General features: G+C 32.8%; 1 protein-coding gene across 3 annotated transcripts; it reads left to right on the top strand.

Moving 5' to 3' along the window:
• The first annotated feature begins 12,954 nt into the window (after window positions 1–12,954).
• Window positions 12,955–20,308, top strand: LOC123221093. 3 transcript variants are annotated; one of them, XM_044643782.1, is made up of 6 exons: window positions 12,955–13,111; window positions 13,210–13,401; window positions 13,483–13,698; window positions 16,546–18,128; window positions 18,393–18,771; window positions 19,346–20,308. In XM_044643782.1, exons 1-6 carry the CDS (start codon window positions 13,099–13,101, stop codon window positions 20,026–20,028), a joined length of 3,066 nt encoding a protein of 1,021 aa, XP_044499717.1. In that variant the 5' UTR covers window positions 12,955–13,098; the 3' UTR covers window positions 20,029–20,308. The 3 variants fall into 3 exon arrangements, with proteins under 3 accessions (XP_044499717.1, XP_044499716.1, XP_044499715.1); XM_044643781.1 differs by having other exon boundaries at window positions 16,546–17,817; window positions 18,010–18,771; XM_044643780.1 differs by having other exon boundaries at window positions 16,546–18,771.
• Window positions 20,309–21,384: the final 1,076 nt, after the last annotated feature.

Here is a 21,384-nt window from a genome sequence, read left to right on the forward strand (position 1 = left end):
CTCTAAATCATAAGTAGGGTATCGAGTCTTATAATCCTTAAGCTGACCAAAGGTATATGTAATCACTTTTCCTCTTGCATCAACACAACTCCCAAACCCTAGTAAGAGGCAATTGTATACAAATCATAATCCTAACACTTATTGATAATGTCAAAATAAAAACAGAAGTTAATCTCTTCTTTAGTTTTTGGAAGTTTTCCTTATAAGAATCTAACTATCTGAAAGGAATATTATTATGAGTAAACTCAAATAATAGTTGAGCCAACTTATAAAAGCCTTCCACATACCATTTATAATAACTTGCCAATCCTAGAAAACTTTGTACCTTATTAGTTGTGTTGGGTCTTTACTATTCTAACATAACCTCAATCTTACTTGAGTCTACTAAGATACTATCAACTGAAACCACATATCTAAGGAAAACTGCCCAATCCAATTGAGCTCACATTTAGAGAACTTGGCATACAATTACCTATCCTTTAATCTTTATAATATGGCTCTCAAGTTTTGCTCATATTCCTCTCGAGTCCTGGAACACATTAATTTATCATTAATTAATACCACGATGAATTTGTCAAAACAATCTTGGAACACTCAATTCATTAGATCCATAATGACTGTTAAAGTATTTGTCAAACCAAAGGGTATCAACACAAACTCATAGTGCTCATATCTTGTCCTTAATGTAGTCTTCAGAATATCCTTCTTAGCTACTCAAACCTGTTGGTACCTAGATCTCAAGTCAATTTTTGAAAACATTAAGGCACCTTTCAACTAATCAAATAAGTTATCAATCCTTAGAAATAAGAACTTTTTCTTTATAGTCACCTTGTCCAATTCTTAATAACCAACATACATATGCATCGATCATTCCTTTTTTTTTCACAAAAAGGATCGATACGCCCTTAGGTGAATGGCTTGGTCTAATAAAGCCACTATCTAATAATTCCTACAACTATTTTTTCAACTCTTGAAGTTTGGTCAAGGCTATTTTATATGGTTCTTTAGAAATAGGTGCTCTTTCTAGAGCTAACTCAATGTTAAACTTAAGCTCGCTTTCAGGTGTTAACCTTGACAAGCAATTAGAAAACTTAACCTGAAATTCACACACTACGGGAGTATTTTGTAAACTCAAGACTAACCTATCAATTTTATTCATAATATGCACCAAATAACCCTTAGAACCCTTACTCATTGTTTTTCTTACTTTCATACTATTGATCATCACATTTAGAATATAGTCATCACTAAAGGTGAACTCATCACATCATCCAAACTGAATCAAACTTTTTTCTTCTTGCAGTTTATTTCAGCCCTATATTTACTTAAGAAGTCTATGCCTAAAATAACATTGAAGCTTGACATGTCAAGCATAATTAAATCAACAACCAACACTGGGCCTCTCAACATCACTATTGCATCTAACATCATTTGATTACTCATAACTTTATCCTTATCAAGCATCTCAATACTAATGTGCTTAACTAATATAGGTTCTAACCTTAATCTCTTAACCATGTTTCATGCAATGAAGTTATGAGTGGCGTAAGAATCAATTAACACATATAATGGATAAGAATGAAAGATTAATTGACCTATTACTATAAAAGAGTTAGCTTCAGCCTAGGTCTGAGTCATTGCATACACTTTAGCCTATGCTTCCCTAATAGTGTACTCAATTAGGGCTAGTATGGTTATCATACACTCATAACTACAATTTCTAACTGTTTGATCAGATCTTGGGGCAAAGTTTACTAATCTAAGTTGCTCTATAATACCTTTCTTTATGGTCATTCTCAATCTTATGGCCTTTAACCTCTAGGCTTTACTCGATGCCTCTAAATATGATTTGGAGGAACTATCCTTTATCATCATGTCCTCATTAATAAAGATTTTTGTCTTGCCCTTATCAGTACTAGCCACACCAAAGGTATAAGAAGCTAGAACATTAAGTCTAATAGAGTACTCCTTAACAGTCATCTACTGTTGTCTCAAAATAATAAACTCTTGCGTCTAGACATACAACACATCAACAGACAAATATTATTTTTCAAATGCCTATTTGAAATCAGCCTAACTCATTTTAGCTGTCTAACAAGTTTCACACAATATTTGTTACCATATCTTTGCATCTCCCCTCATTAAATACTTGGCATATTAGACCCTCTCATGTTTTGTTATCTCAAACAAACTCATGGCATCCTTCATAGCCTTTAACCACTTCTTGGTTGGTATAGATCTGGTCCTTGAGCCATTTCTAAACTTAAAGGTTAATATCTACTAGCCAAATTGTAAATATGGTAGAGTTGTCCTTTGTTACCATTAGCTACAATAGTCATATGAATCTTCTCGCTTACTCTATCCTAATAGGGCAATTGATCCACTATTGATGGTTGTTTTACAAAGAAGGACCTTAATTGGATGTCTCATACTCTCAGATGCCTCATAGTGCTTATAAAAAAACTTTCTAAAAAATCTATTATATCATTAAGCTATCAATTTATGATGTTATAGCTATACTAGAAACCTATCCTCAAGTCACTCTCTAACTCCTCTCTAGGGTAGGGATATCTTGATTGTTACCCATAAGCCTTTGGATCTCCTCATCCTAAAATAAACATCAAACTCATGCAGATAAACCACTATTCAAATATTGGTTAAAATAACAATTACAATGGCCGACATGGGGGAGCAATTAGCATTGCATAAGGGGCTACTTATACATATGCATTTTCAGACACTTAAATTTAATAACTTTTAAGGTTTCTAAAATCATGCTTTGATATCAAAAATGTAACACCTATCTCAAGATACATACCCTTACATGGAATATTTACCTAAAAAAATATGTTAACTTAAACTTTCCCAACACATAAAACAAACATTAAATGCATGGTCATAAAAAAACTCCCACATACACAAAAAGTTGCACTCAATAAAAACAAAATCACCATATTATTAACTATGGCCAAAGTACTTACTCCCACTCAAAGTATCGTTTTTTCACAAATTTTCACCCTTTAATTTTAAAAATCCTATTTACTCACACATGCACAATTAACTTTGTTAGTTTTTAAGAACAAAATCATTATTTCATATGTAATATTAAAAATAAACTTAAATTTTATTTCTTTTGCCTCCTAAACCCTAAAAACTAACCATTTCCCCCCATAAGTCAAGTTTTAAGAAAAGACATTTTTTCCCTATGGTTTAGTTTTCAAACTCTGGTGTTATTACTAATGCCCTCTCGCTTCCAAAACTTCCTCCTCCTCTGACAATCTTTCTCCTCTCACTTGGACATTGAATTAAGTTAGGGAGATAAAGAGTTTTATTAGAAAGATGATCATCTTCTTAGAAATAGATGAGGAAGATGTTTATCTTTTTTTAGGAAGACAATTATCTTTTTAAATGAAGACGAGATCTATATCTTTGTTTGGGGAGATGAAGAGCTTCATCTTTGTCTTCCTAACTTTATTCAATACCAATTAGGCATTTAAGTAAGAGGAAAGGGATTTTTGAAGATAGAGAAAGCATCAAAAAGTAGAGCCACCAGTAATGGCACCAGAAATAGAGTCGAAGTTTGAAAACTAAACCTTAGGGGGGAAAATGACATTTTTTAAAACTTAGCCAATAGAGGAAATGGTTAGTTTCTAGGGTTTAGGGAGAAAAAAGAAATAAAATTTTAAAAGATTAGAGTTTGTTAACTTTAACTGTCCATAGGTGAGTAAATAAGATTTTTAAAGTTAAAAAAATAGGAACTTGAGAAAGAATGATACTTTGAGTGGGAAATAGTCCTTGACCCTATTTAATAATCTAAAACCAATGTGTCTAAAATCCACAAATTAGAAACAATAGTGTATAACAATTATACAAATACAAAATCATACTAAAAACAATCCACAAGTATAAATGACCAAAATACCCCTTGCTCATACAATATCCTAAGCTGACTCGATGGCTTCCTGCCACCCCACTACACCATATACCTACCTAGAAAACTACAAAAGAACATGAAAGTAAAAGACACTCAGAAAGTAGGTAACATCTTGGCACCTTGTAAACAACATCAATAATATCCATTAACCATATAAGTTTTCTCTCTTTAAACAAATGTGGTGTTTTCAGATGTTTCCTTAGCATCCCAAATATCTATCCAAATATTTTAGCACGCACTGCCTAATCTCCAATGGCAGTGTCATCCTAGATGACAAGTGCTAAACAATGTACATCAATATTTGGGAGACTTAGTAAAGCATAAGACATCTCAAATGTCAAACATAAAGTGCACCCAATACACTTGTTGGTTGACATCCAGCTAAAGATACTTTATCACAAGAGGAATAAGTCCTCAAGTCCCTCCCAGTTTTACATAAGCATCCTAAATACTAAGATGCGCAATGTTAGTGTAAGGATTTTATGGCTTTCATCAATGAAATAGCAATTTAAAATTTTTTATTCAACAATACAAACACTTTACGAAAAACCTCTTTGGATCAATGTCATAGTATAATTAATGTGCAATTAAAGCAATAGGGTAAATTTATATATACATAAACATGTGTCCTGTCTGAGACTTGAACATGTCTTAAGTGACACAACCATGCACCCTTAAAACTCATGGGTATCTTGGGCGAACATAGTTTGGGTAGGAATTGTCCCACTTGTGCACATATATGCATAATTTGCAAAATTGTAAATCTAGTCAATGTATTTAATGTGCTTTTTTTTTTAAGAGTAGGTGCCCTAGAGCCAATCGAATTTAACATTTATGGATATAATTTTATATTAATCGTTAATAAAAGGATTTATCGTTATCTAATTCATATGTTGACTATTTATATAATTGTATGAATAATATGCCCTTAAAATGGTAGAATTGTGACAAAGGGATCAAATGACCAAACATGAGAACTTCATGTACACATTAACTGATCATTCTAGATACATTCATAATCCCAACATTGCAATGACGATGAGATTATCATAGTGTTGAGTGACTCCACCAAAAGTGACTATAGTTCTTACTTGTTTAAGTTATTGTAGATAGTTTGATGTAACAAATAGGTGTGCATTGTAGACGTGTTCATCAGACTAACCCAACCAAAAGATATCTATGTGGATGGTTATTTTAATGTCTATGAAATAAATTCTTTGAACACCATGGGTGTATATGATCCTTTGACTTGAGATTGCTAAGCTATTTCATGCAAGGATCGATATGCTTTGATGTTATCTAACATGTTACCATTATTAGGGTAACTACAAAATAGTGATCAACTGTATTGTGAGATATATGAAGGTTATAGTTGATCGACAAAAGATTTGTTACTCTTAAGCGCAAGAGAAAATATCTCATATGAGAATACTAAAAGATATCTATGACTACTTGAATCTATAGCCATAATAGGATGAGATTGTAGCCTAATCCATGTTAGTCATTAATGTATATTAGATTATGCTAAAAAATCATAGAGATAGACATATTTCTATGTCTTAGCCTCGAGAGATATTGATTGACAAAAGGATTGAAATGCATATAACCATGATATTGTAGAAGCCTAAGAGATGTCTACTAACACTTTATTGTTTGGGTGACAATGATGCTTTGCTAGAGGTCAATCTTGGTCTATGTTTAGATTTTGAACACTATTAGCTTAATAAAAAGCTTATGGGTTACACATATAAAAGAGTTAAATCAAACTTAGAGGAGTAGATTGTTTGTCGGCAATCCTAATGTTCAAGGTTGAAAAAGAGATTGTAAATAGACTAGGTTTGGCTAATAGGTTGAGAAGACCTGGGTTTGACCATGCCTTATCTAAGTACCAACCATACCATACACTTGGTATGATGGTTCTAGCTATGCAAATGCATGATGTTAGCCAATACCATATGACAAAACTGATTGGTCGGCACACTTAAGTGCTAGTTGTGCAAGTTACAAAGCTTGCCAACTAGCATACTTAAGTGTGTTAGCTATGCAAGTGACAAAACTTGTCAGTCGACACACTTAAGTGTGTAAGTTATACAAGTGATTAACTTGCCAACCAACACACATAAGTGTGCCAGTTGTGCAAGTGAACATATCAATTGTGCATTTTACATGCCACTTGTGCATGTGTGTTAAAGGTGTCATGTGCACTTCAAGTTCCAATCATGCTCGAACACCTACACATATAACAAAGGCACAAGCTTTTCATGAAACTTGGATAGAAAAACATATAGAAAGAACACCTAGTTGCCATTTCTTTTATTTCTCTTCTTCCCGTGAATGTCGTGGGTTCGATCAAAAGCCTAGTAACCTCTTTGCCTAGATTTCCTCTATTTGTGTTCATACTCTGTAGGGATACCAAGGTGTCACCTCATGAGGGTTGGGTAATATACTTTCCCTAACAATGTGAAGGTTGAATGAGCTATCAATACATGTATAATTTTAAAACACCCTCCTATGACTGTTTTGCATGTTCAAGAATATAAGTTTAAAATAAGTATCCTTGTCAAGGTTTTTCAAGTTTGTTTGTTTTAAAAATTTCTAAATTATGCTACACTATTGGTTTTCGATGCCTTGAAAACCCTACAATTTTCTCATAATTAATGTCCCATGATTTTTGGCATTCAACCTAGAATCATGGGATTATTGCCTTTGTGGAATTAGGATAAAATCCTATCATCTTTTTTCAAATTAGGTGATGTGGATTTGAGTCAATCCAACTCAGTCTTACCAATGCTCATATCTATTCTAATAACTCAATATTATTAAACCGAGACTCCAAAGTATGATAAAATATGCATAAAGTCTATAGCTTTTTCGAAGACTCTAAATTCTCTATCCAGAATCTAGATCGAATCCAACTTGGACAATCCTTATGCCTCCGAAGTTTATCAACTCCTTTTATGTGTGACCTATAAGTTTTCCACTAAGTCAGTAATGATCAAATTTGTATGACTTTTGTTATATTTAATGTGTTATCCAAGATGATTTCATGTAACTTCTGTTATATTTAATGTGTTATTGGTGTTAGAAGCTTTTTTGGAATAATTTTTTTGCATGGTAATATGTTTAGGTATAATCTAGGCTTGTTAATAGCATAATTTAGACCTTCTAGTCACCATGAACGCTCATTCATCTATGATGAAGAAATTATTCATGTCTGGAAGCATATTTTTACGTGTTATGAACATTCGTTCACATGATAAGGAACATTCATTCATGACCTATAATTTTTTGAACGAGGATGGATAAACGTGCATGTGCATTGCTTGTTGTTTTCTTCGTCAAAAAAGATGTCATGAATGCATGTTCATTTCATATGGACAAATGTGCCTAATGTAAAAAGACTAGGATACACGTAAGACCATAGGAATGAGCAAGATGAAAATAATGGACATTAATTAAGGAATGACAAATAAAAGTTCATCAGAATAAGGACGTATGTTAGTCATAAGCGAAAGATGAACAAAACGTTCATAGGAAATAAACGACCATTAGTGGTACTATATAAACAATATAAGATAAATAATGAATCCGAAAATACCAAAGGTAAAAGTAAGACCTATAAAATCAGATACTACCTCAAAAGTCTAAGTTACATTAGTGAAAAAGGTTGAAGGATAGTGAGCACACAACTAGATAACTTGAGTTAGCATGCATGCTTTGTATAATGGTAACGTAGTTAGAAGTGCAAGCTTTAGGGTCGATATAAGGGGACTCCTGTGAGATATTTCTTATGCTACCCATAGTAGGGCATGGTCTGCAATAGGACCATTGGTTTATAGTAGAACCCGATCACCCGTAGTAGGTTGTGGTGTGCTACAGTAGACTTGAGTTTAATCACAGTCTGATAATGGTGTAAGGAGTGGATTGTATAGTTACGATAATCACATGGCCAATGTGTCAAATCCTTATACCTACTTAGTCCAATCAGCAAGTCAGTTACAATTCTGTTTAAGGTTGAGGGAGCTTTAGCTTATAAATGTTCAATGTAAAATAAGATCCTATGAGATCATTAGATTTGAGAAATGGGGACTAGAGTAATGAGGTAGGTCTAAAAGACTCATTAAGTCTCAAGGGTTCAAATAGTTTAAAAATAGGTGCACGTCATCTAAACGGAGTAAATAGTTTACTCTCGATGACTAGATTGGGGTGAAACAAGTCTAAGGGCAAAATAAAAATTTATTAAAGTTTAGCATATTCTACTTACTAAGTGTTTGTCACTCCTTTCTAATTTTTTCTATTTGCAAGTTATATGATTGAGTGATGGCAGCGGGGTATGTCTTTGATAGGCATGAATTGAGAAAGGCAATAATGTTGTTTCACATTTTCCAACTTTATGCTTCTTTCCTCATGAAACTATGTATTAAGTATTTTAAAAGTTTTCAGGCAATTCAATAACCTATTTTTATTTTTTATTTTTGTATTATTTTTGGGTAGAGACATCCTTTGCACTTTTCTTACTCTTGTTTTTAATAAAACGATTTTAGTTTCTTTTTTAAGATATTTTATTGTTATTGGTTTTTATTTAAAAACCTACACTGATAATCAATGTTAATAATGTTTTTCTTTGAAGGGCAATACTTCTATATGACGGTGTTAGAAGTGTGTCATATAATTAATTTATTTATACAAGATAGAATAAGATTAGATTAAGAAAAGAAATGACTACAATTAGACATGTAATTAATTTGATTTCATCATCCTCTTCACATTTACAACAATACCATATGATATATAATCAAATGGGATTATAAATAGAAAATTGAAAACTGATATAAAAAATTATTGGAACTCCACACATTTACTGTTTAAATCTTGTGAACATTATAAAAATGTTATTACTCAATAGTTTAATAGACAATCAAAAAATCTAAGAATCTTCTATTTTTCAATGGAAATGATTAGGAAGTTGGAACTTCTTTAATGAATATTTTAGAACTTCTAAAAAATTATACTAATAAACTATTTTGTATTTATTGTCTTTTAACTTGTTTAATATCATATTAGTTTTTTTTAATAAATAATATAGATAAAGTGAAGTTTTTGGAGTTGTCACAAAAACAACTGAAAAAAAATTTAAGAAATATTAGAAAGATACACTTGTTTTGTTTGCTTTATCTATTGCATTAGATGTTCAGACAAAATTATCAGTGGTAAAAATTTGTTAGAAACTACTTCGAAAAATCTAAAGACCCCTTTATCATTAACCATAGAAGATATTAGAAATTGTTACTTAAAATGTATTCAATTTATCAAGTAAAATATGAAAACAACACAAATATGTCAAAACATTGTTTAAGTTCAAGTTCATCTAAAAGTAAACAACGTCTTTAACTATTCTCACAAATGGTAAACAACCAATAGGTTCAAGTTTTTAATTTGGTGAATTTATAAATTATTTAAATATCGATCAATTGTCTGAGATTATATATGAAATTGATCAATTTAATATTCTAGTGGGGTGGAAAGAATATAAAAGAAACTTATCTTATACTTTCTGCTATTACACATGATTTACTAATATTTTTAGTTTTCACTGTTGCATTTAAATATGATTTGTCCATTGAATGAAAGAAGATTAAGTTTACATCTAAGTGTTGTTGAAAGTATTATATGCATAAAAGATTAAGTGACGACAAATTTTAAGATGTAACATTGTGTTGTTAAAGATATATTAAAACATTTTAAGAATTTAGATATAGAAGAAAGTGAAAATGTATAATACTTTTAATACATATGAGTTTATTTTTCTATGTGGATCATATGATTTCTATATTGGCTTAATTTTCATTAACTTGTAACCAATGTTTTTCTTCCTTACAAGAGGATTTTAATAAAATTTTAAAGGTATTTTTTTTCTCTTAAAAAAATAGGTGAAAATTAATAAATTTAAAAAGGCCAAAGGACTATTTCCCACCCAAAGTATGTGCTTTTCTCAAGTTTCCCCCCATCAACTTTGAAAATACCATTTACCCACCCATGGATTGTTAAATTTAATAGAACCCTAATCCCTAAAAAATTTATCTCATTTTCCCCCCTAAAATTTTAAAAATTAACAATTTTTCCTAACCCAAGTTTTAAAAAACAGTGTTTTCCCCCTTAGGGTTTTTAATTTTTCAGAGTTAGTTTTCTGACACCGTTTCTTTCTCTCCAACGACCTCTAGGCGACTCCTCTTCCACTCCGATGCGGCCTCCTTCTAGCAATTATACTAGACATGGTCGTCGATTGGTCTTCGTCGATGATAGTTCCCAGGACAACCGCCGGTAGGAGACCACATCGGAGAGGAAGAAATAGTACTAGAAAACTAACTCAAAAAATTGAAAATCCTAGGGGGAAAATACATTTTTTTTAAACTTGGGTTGGGAGAAATTGTTAGTTTAAAGAGTTTGTGGGGGGGGGGGGGGAATCAAATTTAAGTTTATTTTTAATAATACAGACAAAATGAAGATTTTACCCTTAAAACCGTTAATTTTAACCGGTCACAGATGGGTAAATGATATTTTCAAAATTAATAGGGGAAAACTTGAGAAAAACGCATACTTTGGGTGGGAAATAGTCGTTTGGCCATTTAAAAATATAAAAAATATATAATTGTTGGTGGGTTGACCTCTAAAAAATGTAGACCGATCAATCAGAAATCCTATAAAGGCATGACCTATCGTGTCATGGGTCATGCCCTAGACCTTAAAAGTTTGTGACCTGACATAGTTTGTTAAATCTTTTATATGACATGACCTATTGTCAACATTAAGTGAAATAGCTTTTAATATTTTTTTACTTTTAAATTTTATTAGAATTAATAATTGCACTCCTTGGTGCCTCCCTTGCAATTGAAATTTTTCAATTCATTGTCTACTTTTTTATATGTTAATTGGATAATAAAAGATCATTTCTTAATTATTATGAATCTAAGAAGAAATATGATTGTAAGTTGAGTAAATCTGAACTTAATATATACAAATTATGGGCATCTTTACAACTTAAACTAAGGTTGGACTTTAACCAAGTTAGCTTAGCTTGAATTAGTATTTAATTTGATTCGAATTTAATTTAATTTAGAGTTTCAATTTGGTAGCTCAAAGAAAGTTCAAGTCAAATGCCCTTTTAGAGATATTATTTAGCTTGTCGATAATATTAGTCTAATTTTAGTCTAATTTTAAATTTTTAGAGTTTACTATACATTCAGATATTAGTCTAATTTTATGTGGGTCCTTTGTATTTATTTCCAACGCTACGAAGTTTCGTTGAATAGGAATTTATTTCTTTGAAATTTTGAAGGTGCATATGAGTAGAAGTTAAATGCCTTCTCTCTAGCCCCACGACCGCGAAGGAATCAATTGGCCAACTTCGTACACCACCTACAGTAATTTTGAGGCAAATTACTCTGTGCCACCAGAACTTTAATGACATAAATCAGCTTTCTAAGTTTGAAAAAAGCTATATATCTACCCATCAATTAAAGTTAATCATTAATTTTAATAATCAAATATTATTTTTGTTACTTTATATAAAACATAATAAAATTAATATCAATTACGCTCTTAATAGTATAAACAAATTATGTATTTGCTGAACACTTTATATATATTTTTTCTATTTTTAATTTTTTTTAAATTGATTGATAGCCACTAACGAATTGATATAACTCAATTTTTGGTCAAATCACAAATATTTCACACCATCAACATCCCCTACTCACCTCTACCATAACCAAGGTAAGATTGCAATCAATTTTGGTATGATTTTAATTAGATTACATCAAAAAATGTGATTTTAACAATCAAAATTACATTCGATAAAATCATATTTTCTGAAACCTTCACTTTAGCTTTTCACTCAGGAACATAAGTATAAAGTGAAGGTATTGAAAGCATCTAAGCTAAAAAGCGATATTAGTATCTTCATCAACCTCTAACTTATCTAGTGTTTGGTATTTATCTTGAGACTGTCATCATAATAACATCACAAACTATGTTATATTCTATCTCTTCTCTCCTTTTTCACTCTTTCACAACCATAAACTATTTCTTCCTAAGACTCCATTGTGTCAATTTGGATTCTATGTTAAGGATGATTGAAATCCCTGGTGGTGAAGCTACTAATAATAAAGTCAAAGGTGAAGAAGTTATAATTGGTGATCCACAAATTGACAATGATGGAAGCAACAATGATGGCTATGAAGATGGTGGTGATTCCTTTGGAAGAGAAGAAAGTGAAAATAGTGGTGTAAGATTGGAGTGGTGGGATGTGAAGGGAAAAGGAAGATAACAAGAGATTTTAGTCTCAAAAAAGAAATCAACGGAGGATGAAAAACTGACAATGAGTCTTTGAAGTTCCAGTTTTAGAGAAGAAATCAACGGAGGAGAAACCAATAGTGAGTCTTGGATATTCCGATCCCAAAGAAAAAATTGATGGAGCAAAAGGAACTAAAGGTAAGGCTTGAACATTCCAACCTCGATGAAGAAATCAATTAGAATTAAGTGCGTGGGCTAGAAATATGAGATAATTTATGACAAAAGAAGAAGCAGACAAGGAGTCGTGGAAAGGAACATCCGCCAATGGGCTTGCCTTGCCAATGACTTTATACATGGTTATAATGCTTTATACATTTTAATGTTATAAAATTTATAATAATAATAATAATTTTATAAAGTTTATTATATAAATAATACATTTATAATTTTTGGACAAATTGTTGTTTGTTTTAGTTAAGATAAGTGATAGTTTGTCTTTTTTTCAAATTTATAGAATAAAATAAGGGATTTTACAAAAAAAATAATAACAAATAGAAGGGAAAATTAAACTTGTCAAACTTAAAGGATGACACTGGTTTCTAATCAAAGTTTGGGTGGGACATAGTTATTTAGTGTAATTTTAATTAATAGAGGGTGGGCTCTTTATAACATGCGCACATGGGGTGCTGGATAAGCCCAAGTCTTCTCAGCCGGAGCAGCGTGCATATCTTTCAACTGAAATTGACCCATGGCAGAAATAGTAATAATAGAAAAGTCGTAAAGTTGCCTCTCTTCTTTTATTTCTTCCACTCTGAAGTCTGAACTAAAACCTTTGCTTTGCTTTACGCTCTCAATTACAGAACAACAAGAAGATGCAAACGCGAGGTTCAGCGTTATTTCATGCTTTCTTCCAATTCTACAGGTTATTTATATAATTTTTCTTTTCATTTATTTGTTTTTTTGTATTCGAATTGGTTTTGCAGGGAATGAAACTCATGGAGTTCACGTGTGTCACAAATGTGGATGGCCCTTTCCAAATCCACATCCAAGTGCTAAACACAGGCGTGCGCACAGGAAGGTTTGTGGAACTATTGAAGGTTACAAGCTGAATGAGTCGCAAGATCTCAATCTTTCTGATGAAGATAACCACTCTGATGAAGATCCAACTACCCCTAGTAAGCTCACTCTTTCTTCACTCAATTAATTGTTGAATTGAAATTTTGATGTTTTCGTGTTGCTCAATTTGGCTCTCAAAGGTCCAAAACCTGTGGAGAGAAGCATTGATGAGAAGCACAGTAGTGGAATTAGTAAAAGATCGAATAGATTGGAAGAAGAATTATTTTCAGATGCTGTGGAAGAATTTATTGATAGTGGCTTAAGTCCGGGGCTTCAACATAATTTGGAGTTTGAAAGGATGCTTGATGAGAAAGATCGTACTGTCTTCTTTTCTTTTAAGGACAGTGAAGTTACTGGTATGCTCTTTTAATGGAACCCTGAAATTTAATTGATATTTGCTTTCATTTTTGATCTCTCGAACTCGTATTTTCTTAAGTGCACTTAATTTGGTTAAAAATTGAGTTAACAAGAATTTTTTGTCGGTATAAGGAGATTTCCTGTAATTTATAATGAGCTAGAATTGTGCACAAGTAATTAGTGGGGTGGGTGACCCTACATTGCCTAAAATGATAATTTAAGTGTGGCAGCTGGCTACTGCTATTCGGAGATTTTATTTTAGATAGTGTCATTTATATGTACGTTCTTTTTTATTTCTCAATATATTTCATCAATACTGCTTTTTATTTTCCTGAAGTAATAAGGCGCCATTTCAGCTAATTAGCTTTCTGATGTATGTTTTCTTTTTGCTTCAGCTGCTTGTGTGTAATAAATTGGATCTATAATTTTTAATGTAATTGCAAACCTGAAAGGCATTATATGTTTGCATCAAGATGAATGATAGTCTTGCTTTGTAAATCACTTGATGAGATGAATTCAATAAGCATGTGGGTGATTTAATTGAAGTAGTCTTTAACACCATCTTTTCTTGAGAAACCAATATATATAGAGAGAAAATCACCCTCAACATACATTCTTGGAAAATATTATGAGTAACGTATCAAACAAATCTCATCAGCTAACACACATGAGATGCAAGGTCTTTGCATTTTCCAATGCATGAGTTCCAATGTCTTTGTTAGATGCCAACTAGTTTCGCCACAAACAAATGAAGAGTATAGAAACTATATTATTGATAAAGGGAATTTACACGTGAATAAACCAGCAACAATTTGAGGTGTTGGGAACCTACCAAATCAATCCCAAGGCTGCATGCCACAAAAGGGTGTTCAAAACAGACAACAATGTTCTTTTCTCCTTTTCGCTCAGTGTCCCTCCTTCTATTCTTCTCATATTCTCAAATTTTGTCCTAACTCAATTCCTTCAAACTAATCCAATCATTGTCATAATTTGCAATTGTTCAAATATTATCCTAATCTTCAATTACTAATTCAATTTCTTTATTTATTTATATTATTATCTTAATTACATTATTCAAATATTAATCTAATCTTAATTAAATCCTATTATTTCTATTATTATCCTAATCCTAACATTTCTAGCTTGTTTGAGAACCACCTTGAGGTTAGAAAATAGAAAATTCCCCTTAAATTTTTTTTTTTTTTTTGTGATTTTTTTGGTTGTCCAGAATATACTATCTTTTCTTTTATCAACTCACATGATTTTCAACCATCAATTCATCTTCCTTGACACATTTCCTTGCTGATTGCACCATTTCTGTCATTGATCTGCTCTGCCCAAGGGTTGTTGTGACCATATCACCTTCCTGCCAGCAACATTTGGTCTTCCTCTTGGCTGGTTTAACTTTCCTTGCCTCCTATTGTACCAATCCAGCCCTTTCATGACCTCCTCCTTTGCCGTTTTGTCTCTGAAACTCCAGATTTCACCACTCTGATGCCAATTTGTTCAGTTCTTATTATTATTATTATTATTATTTTATACAAGGGATTTACAAGTGGATAAAACTATCAATTCTTCAAGGAGTTGAGGCCTCCCAATCCAACAATTCGAGGTGGTGATGACCTCCCAAATTAGTGCAAAGGCTGCCTAAAACCCAAACCAATTTTTTTTCCCCTTTTCCCTTAGTGTTGCTCCTTTTATTGTTCTCATATCCTAAAACCTTATCCTAATGCAAACTCTATTAAAATCCTTAATTTCCTAAAACTAACTGAATTATTATCCTAATTTTCAATTACTAATTCATTTCCATTATTATCCTAATTCCATTATTCAACTAATTTAAAATATTTTTCTTTGGAACAAAGTTTTTAACCTGACTGTTAGATGCCACTTTACTATAGGTAGGAAATAATAGCTGCTGTGTAAACTTACTGTATGAAAAATTTCTCATGTTGATATCTTGTCTTTTGACAAACATTCAATTCGCTTATTTCCTATCATTGATATTACATTTTAGTGAAGCACCTTGTTTTTGTTGCTATTCACTTGGTACATAAAAAATGTATGGCATAAATCTATAGCTTCCTTGATCTCTTGTTTTACTTTAATTTCTGTGAGAGTTTCAATTATATTGCACACATGAACTTACTTTTTTCTTATATCTTGAGCACATGAATTTATCTTCTCCTTTACTCTGACTAAAAATCATATAGGCTTAGGGTTTTTGTTGAGTGCTTTGATTCCTTGAAGTCAAAAGGAGAAACTTGATAGATTGGTCCTCCAGTTAACCGGTTTGAGAGTGGATAGCCCCTTAATCTACAAATTACTGTTTAAGTTTTTATTTATATTTAATATCTTTTCCTGCAGTAATTTAAATAATATGCTACCAGTAACTATGTGCATATATGGAATACTATAAACCCTTCTTATTAAAAAAAAAAAAAAACAATTCTATATAATAATAAAAAAGGATCATAACTTGGTATACTTCTAGCCTCAAATCACATAGGAACCCTAATCAAAACAAGCTAAGAGATAAACACTTTAAGATAGGAAAATATGAATAAAATAAATTACCTCTAAATGTGTTTTACACTTAAACATTGTTTGATTTGTTTTGGAATTTTGATCAGCTGATTGTTAGTTTGATCATATATTTTCTATCATTAAAGTTCTCAAATTAATTATTTAAGAGTAAACTAATAATTTCTATGTTGAGTGCACGAACATTTTACCTTCTGAGCTGGTTACTTTACCATATTTTTTTAATTTTATATGATGATTTCATTTTAACAAGTTCAATCTAATTTTTAATGTGATTTGTATTTATTATGTGCACCTTTCAGATGTCAGTGAACCTCTAGGCAGTTCAACTGATGGCATCCAAACACAAAACCCTGAAGTTCCTGGAAATACAGCTGATCTTCTACAGGATAATCTCGCGCCCCAAGTTCGTGTGTCTAACACCAATGAAGCTCCAGTTGTTAATGTTACTGATGATCAAAATCGGTTGTCTCATCACTTGGTCCCCATTAAACCTGAATTACTAACAGATGCTTCACAAGAGATTAAGATAATTAATGCTGGTGAAGATTTGACTGAAGGCTTGATGGCACATGCTGAGCTAGAGGCCAATGTGAAGGGAATTGGTGAAATCAGTTCAGATGGGGATTCAGTTCTCCTCTTTCCTGGTGAATGTACAGGGCAAACATTTGGCTTGGGGTCTAACCCTCAAGAGAAGGAGATTACAGTGGATGTAATGCCATCTGATGGAAATGTTTTTATGAAGGAAGAGCAAGGTGCTGAGATTGCTTCTGATATGTCCTTGAGTGAACCAACCACTGAAGTTGATTCTTTTGAGCATATGGTTTCTATTGATACTGCTCAAGTTAAGGTTAGTGCTCAACAAAGACTAGACGTGGCAGCTTCAGACAATTCATGTAAGGGTTTGAATGGAAGGGGAGAAGGGAAAGAAAATGTGCACGAGCTTTCTGTACCATCTGATATTCCTGAGGGAGACAATGCGGAGGTGAAGCTCCAAGAATTTAAAGATTATAAGGGATTCAACTTTCTCCAGTCTGTAACATCAGATTTGGTTTCAAGTGAAATAACTAAAGACAAGAAAGATGATGTTGAAGATCCTCTTTCAGTGGATAATTGTACACACTTCTATTTGTTACAGTCAAGTGAAGTCACCAAGGCATCTGCTTCAGAGATGAATGTTTTTGAAGATAACCTTTTGGTTGAAGGTAGAGTGCCAATGATAAATAGCTTGTCTAGTGATGGGAAAAGTGATGATCATCACAAGATGTTGAATGAAGTGAATCCTATGATTGCCTCTTTGGATGCTAATGCTGTGAGCATGAATGATTCTGGTCATCATGAGAAGGGTATTGCCAAAATTGGTGATGTAGCTGGAGAGGAAGAGAATGAAAGACCAAGAGTAGCAAATTATGAGGAAATTAGAGTAAAAACTTTTGAAGCAGCTACTAATCTCCCTGAATTCCAAGTCAATCCAGCAACTAAGTTACATGAAAATGATGAAGCTAGTGATCATGAGAAGGCTATAGTTGAACAATGTGATGTAGTAGCAGTTGCTAGCAGGGGACAATCTACAGGAGGAAAACACTTTTTGCAGACAGAAACAGCTTTTGAATCTGGTAGCATCCTTCATGAATCCCTTTGTGATGCTCGTGATGTGGTGAATGTGTCTGAGACAAAGTTACCAGAAACCAAGTTCACAAACTTCGATGCAGTTTCTACTACTATGGATGATGTAGTGGCAGTTGCTAGCAGGGGACAATCTACAGGAGGAAAACACTTTTTGCAGACAGAAACAGCTTTTGAATCTGGTAGCATCCTTCATGAATCCCTTTGTGATGCTGGTGATGTGGTGAATGTGTCTGAGACAAAGTTGCTAGAAACCAAGTTCACAAACTTCGATGCAGTTTCTACTACTACGGATGTTGGAAAGCAACTTGAAATTGATGGCAATGACAAAGCAGAGGGAGAGTGTGTTGCTGAACATGGAAGAAATCTTATGATATTAGACAGAAATTCAGAAGACCATGCAATGAAAGATTCTCTTGTTTCTCCTTCAAATACTGAAGTTTCCATACAAAGTTCTGTTGCTTTTGCTGATACCAAAAAGTTAGGTGCAGAAGAGTCTGAGACAAATTTACTAGAAACCAAGTTCACAAACTTCGATGCAGTTTCTACTACTACGGATGTTGGAAAGCAACTTGAAATTGATGGCAATGACAAAGCAAAGGGAGAGTGTGTTGCTGAACATGGAAGAAATCTTATGATATTAGACAGAAATTCAGAAGACCATGCAATGAAAGATTCTCTTGTTTCTCCTTCAAATACTGAAGTTTCTATACAAAGTTCTGTTGCTTTTGCTGATACCAAAAAGTTAGGTGCAGAAGATTCTGGTATTAATCAGTCTTTGCAAAAAGAAACTGATAATAATAATCCTGTAAAACATCAGCTTGGTGCATCTGTCATTGATGTTTCAGTTGATTCATTGAGCCAAACTGATAGTCTGGAAGGTAACTGGGGTTCAATTTCAGGTACACTTACATCTCTCATGAAAATTTTGATATTGGAAATTTTCCTGTGTATTGATAATTTTCCAGCTAACTGGATTTTGATCTGGTTTTATTGACCTGGAAACCATCTTATCTGTTGTGGCTTATAGAAGATCAATAGGATTAAAAAATAAATTAAGAAACTTAAAAGACATTGTTCTACTTGCTAGATATGATGATTCTAGATCCACTAATTTTATAAGGTCGATGTTTGATAAAATTTATAATACTAGTGTGTGTTTATGTATCTTCTATTGCTTTTAAATGTCTTAATTCAAATTTTCATGCAGTGTTAACCATCTTAAGGCATGTTTTAATTTTAATGACTTAATTATTATGCTTATGACTAGTGAGCTCCTTAGAGCGTAAAGTGGTGAATCACTAAACATTTAGAAATCTCTAGTTAGCATGTGTAAGAAATCAACCTCTTCTCTGCAGTTGCTACTGGTCAACTATGTACAAAATTTTAATGTATTGTAGTTTATCCCAAAAGAACCACTTTGTTATTTTTTTTAATGAAATACAGTATATTTGCTTATTTTGATGCTTGGAGCAGTGCTTTCAACACAATCAGATACAGTGCCCATTATTGATTCTGAAACATTAGCGTCAACTGATTACCCAGCATCAAAAGCAGCTGAGGAAACCAACTCAAAGAACCCAGAAGGTGTAACCGAGAGACAACATTCTCAAAAATCAGACATTTTTGAGGCGCCATCTTTCATGACATTGGTTGAACCTGGAGGTGGGGTTCACCAGAAAGGTTCTGCTTCTGCTAGCATGACATCAGAGAATACACAGCAGCAAAAAGTTCCATCTTCACAAGCTGGTTGGTTTCCATCTCTCACAAATGTTGTGAATGAGTCTCAAGGGAGAAAGAAGAATGAAGAAATTATTGCCAAGGTCACAAACTGGAGTACTGGAAAGCAACATACTCCTTTGAAGAACCTTCTGAGTGAAGCCAATCATAAAACCAAACCAAAGTCTCCTAACCCTAGGGAAAATAGAACTCCTGTTCTTCAAAAAGATGAAACCACAACAGAAGATAATGGTGCTCTTGCTCCAACAGTGAGCTCAATTGTGAACCCTGGAGTATCCGCAAGTGAACCTGCAAAGAGGGATACTGGGAAGGAATATAATTCTCACGCAAGTTATAATGCAGATATTAAGAGAGAGAAGAGGAAAGTGAAGGGGAGACCATACTGGGCACAGTTTATGTGTTGCTCATCTGTAAATTAGGATATGCTTCGTGCCTAAATCATGTAATGTAGGACAAACAAAATATTCATGGTGTGATTGTCAAATGCACTAGTTTTGTGCGCTGGTGTTCTTTGGCTACTGTTACATTAGCTGTAGTTTTGTACTTAACTAGGTTTCTGAGTACATATATTGGTCTTATTTGTTTCTGGGATTTGCATTATGTGTTGAGTTCTGTTAAGTACATTGCTACAACTGCAATATTGTGGTTCATGTAAAATTTAGTGATTTGTTGATGGATCTAAATAATGTATTTAGTCAATGCTTCCCCATTTTGAAGTGCTGGGAAAGGGGAATACGTAGCATATTGTAAGACTGAGTATTGTTGTTTCAGGTTTGTCATTTTTCTTGTAAAGCTTAAAGAAATGGTTTTCTCAAATTCAACATAAAACTCAAAATAATGTTAGGGCAATAAAAATATTTTCATCTTCATTTGCATTTTTTGGGTGCCGCAGGAAATGAAGGGATGTTCAATTTTTTTTTTTTAATTTTTTGTTTTTGGTGCTTTCTTCTTAGCATAGAAAGAGTTAAGATAATGGGTTGTTAGTATATAATGATTATGATTATGACATGCAATTTTTGATAATTATAAGGAGGGACACTAACAATATTAACGTGCCAGGTAAGGTGCCCAAATAAGGATCTAATTGTCAAGTTAATCGTAGAATTGATAATAATAAATACATCTAACAGTATTTTAAATGAATTTTGTCATTGTATTTTCTTTTTTCGTTCCTGTCTGTCTTCTCTCTCCTAAAATCTCCTAGCAAAAATTTAATGAATTTTACTTATCTTTCCCTTTTTTTTTTTCTCACCACTAATCTCTTAAACATTTCTTGATTACCAATTTATGAGGAAAGCTTAATCATATAGTTAAGACTAGGGTAGAGCAAAAGTCCTGAGAGTTCTGAACCACTAGGTGTTTAGCATTTCAGTGAATCAGCTTATCATAAATAGGTTTCAATTTCGATTTTTGTGAAATAATGCTTTGGGCTGTTCAGTTCTGAATCTGATTTGTGTTGAATCAGAACTTGTGTTGTTTAGTTTTGATTCCAACCATTTAAAGAACAAGAGTCAACTTGAGAGTTAGACAAATAATCTTTGTCGTCTTTTATCTCTGTCGACGAAGATAAAACTTTTTATCTCCATTGACGTTATCTGTCGAGGAGGGAAATAGTCGGGCTAAAGATGGAATTGGTGGCAGCCACAGTTGCTGTCACTATCGCCGGAGAAGGGAGAAAACTAGAGGAATTGGGAGGGAGGGGGGAGAGAGAGTTACTTTTCAAAGTTGAGGCTGAGAGGTGAAATGTGAGTTTTCAAAACGCAGAGTGGCTAGGG

The sequence above is a fragment of the Mangifera indica genome, chromosome 7 (assembly GCF_011075055.1).
Source record: "Mangifera indica cultivar Alphonso chromosome 7, CATAS_Mindica_2.1, whole genome shotgun sequence".
Lineage (NCBI taxonomy): Eukaryota > Viridiplantae > Streptophyta > Magnoliopsida > Sapindales > Anacardiaceae > Mangifera > Mangifera indica.

Excerpts from the sequence above, each read along its gene's own strand:
- LOC123221093 (XM_044643780.1), top strand. Across the intron at positions 13,402-13,482 it reads TGAAGATCCAACTACCCCTA|GTCCAAAACCTGTGGAGAGA; the intron begins GTAAGCTCACTC and ends TGGCTCTCAAAG. Across the intron at positions 13,699-16,545 it reads TAAGGACAGTGAAGTTACTG|ATGTCAGTGAACCTCTAGGC; the intron begins GTATGCTCTTTT and ends TGCACCTTTCAG.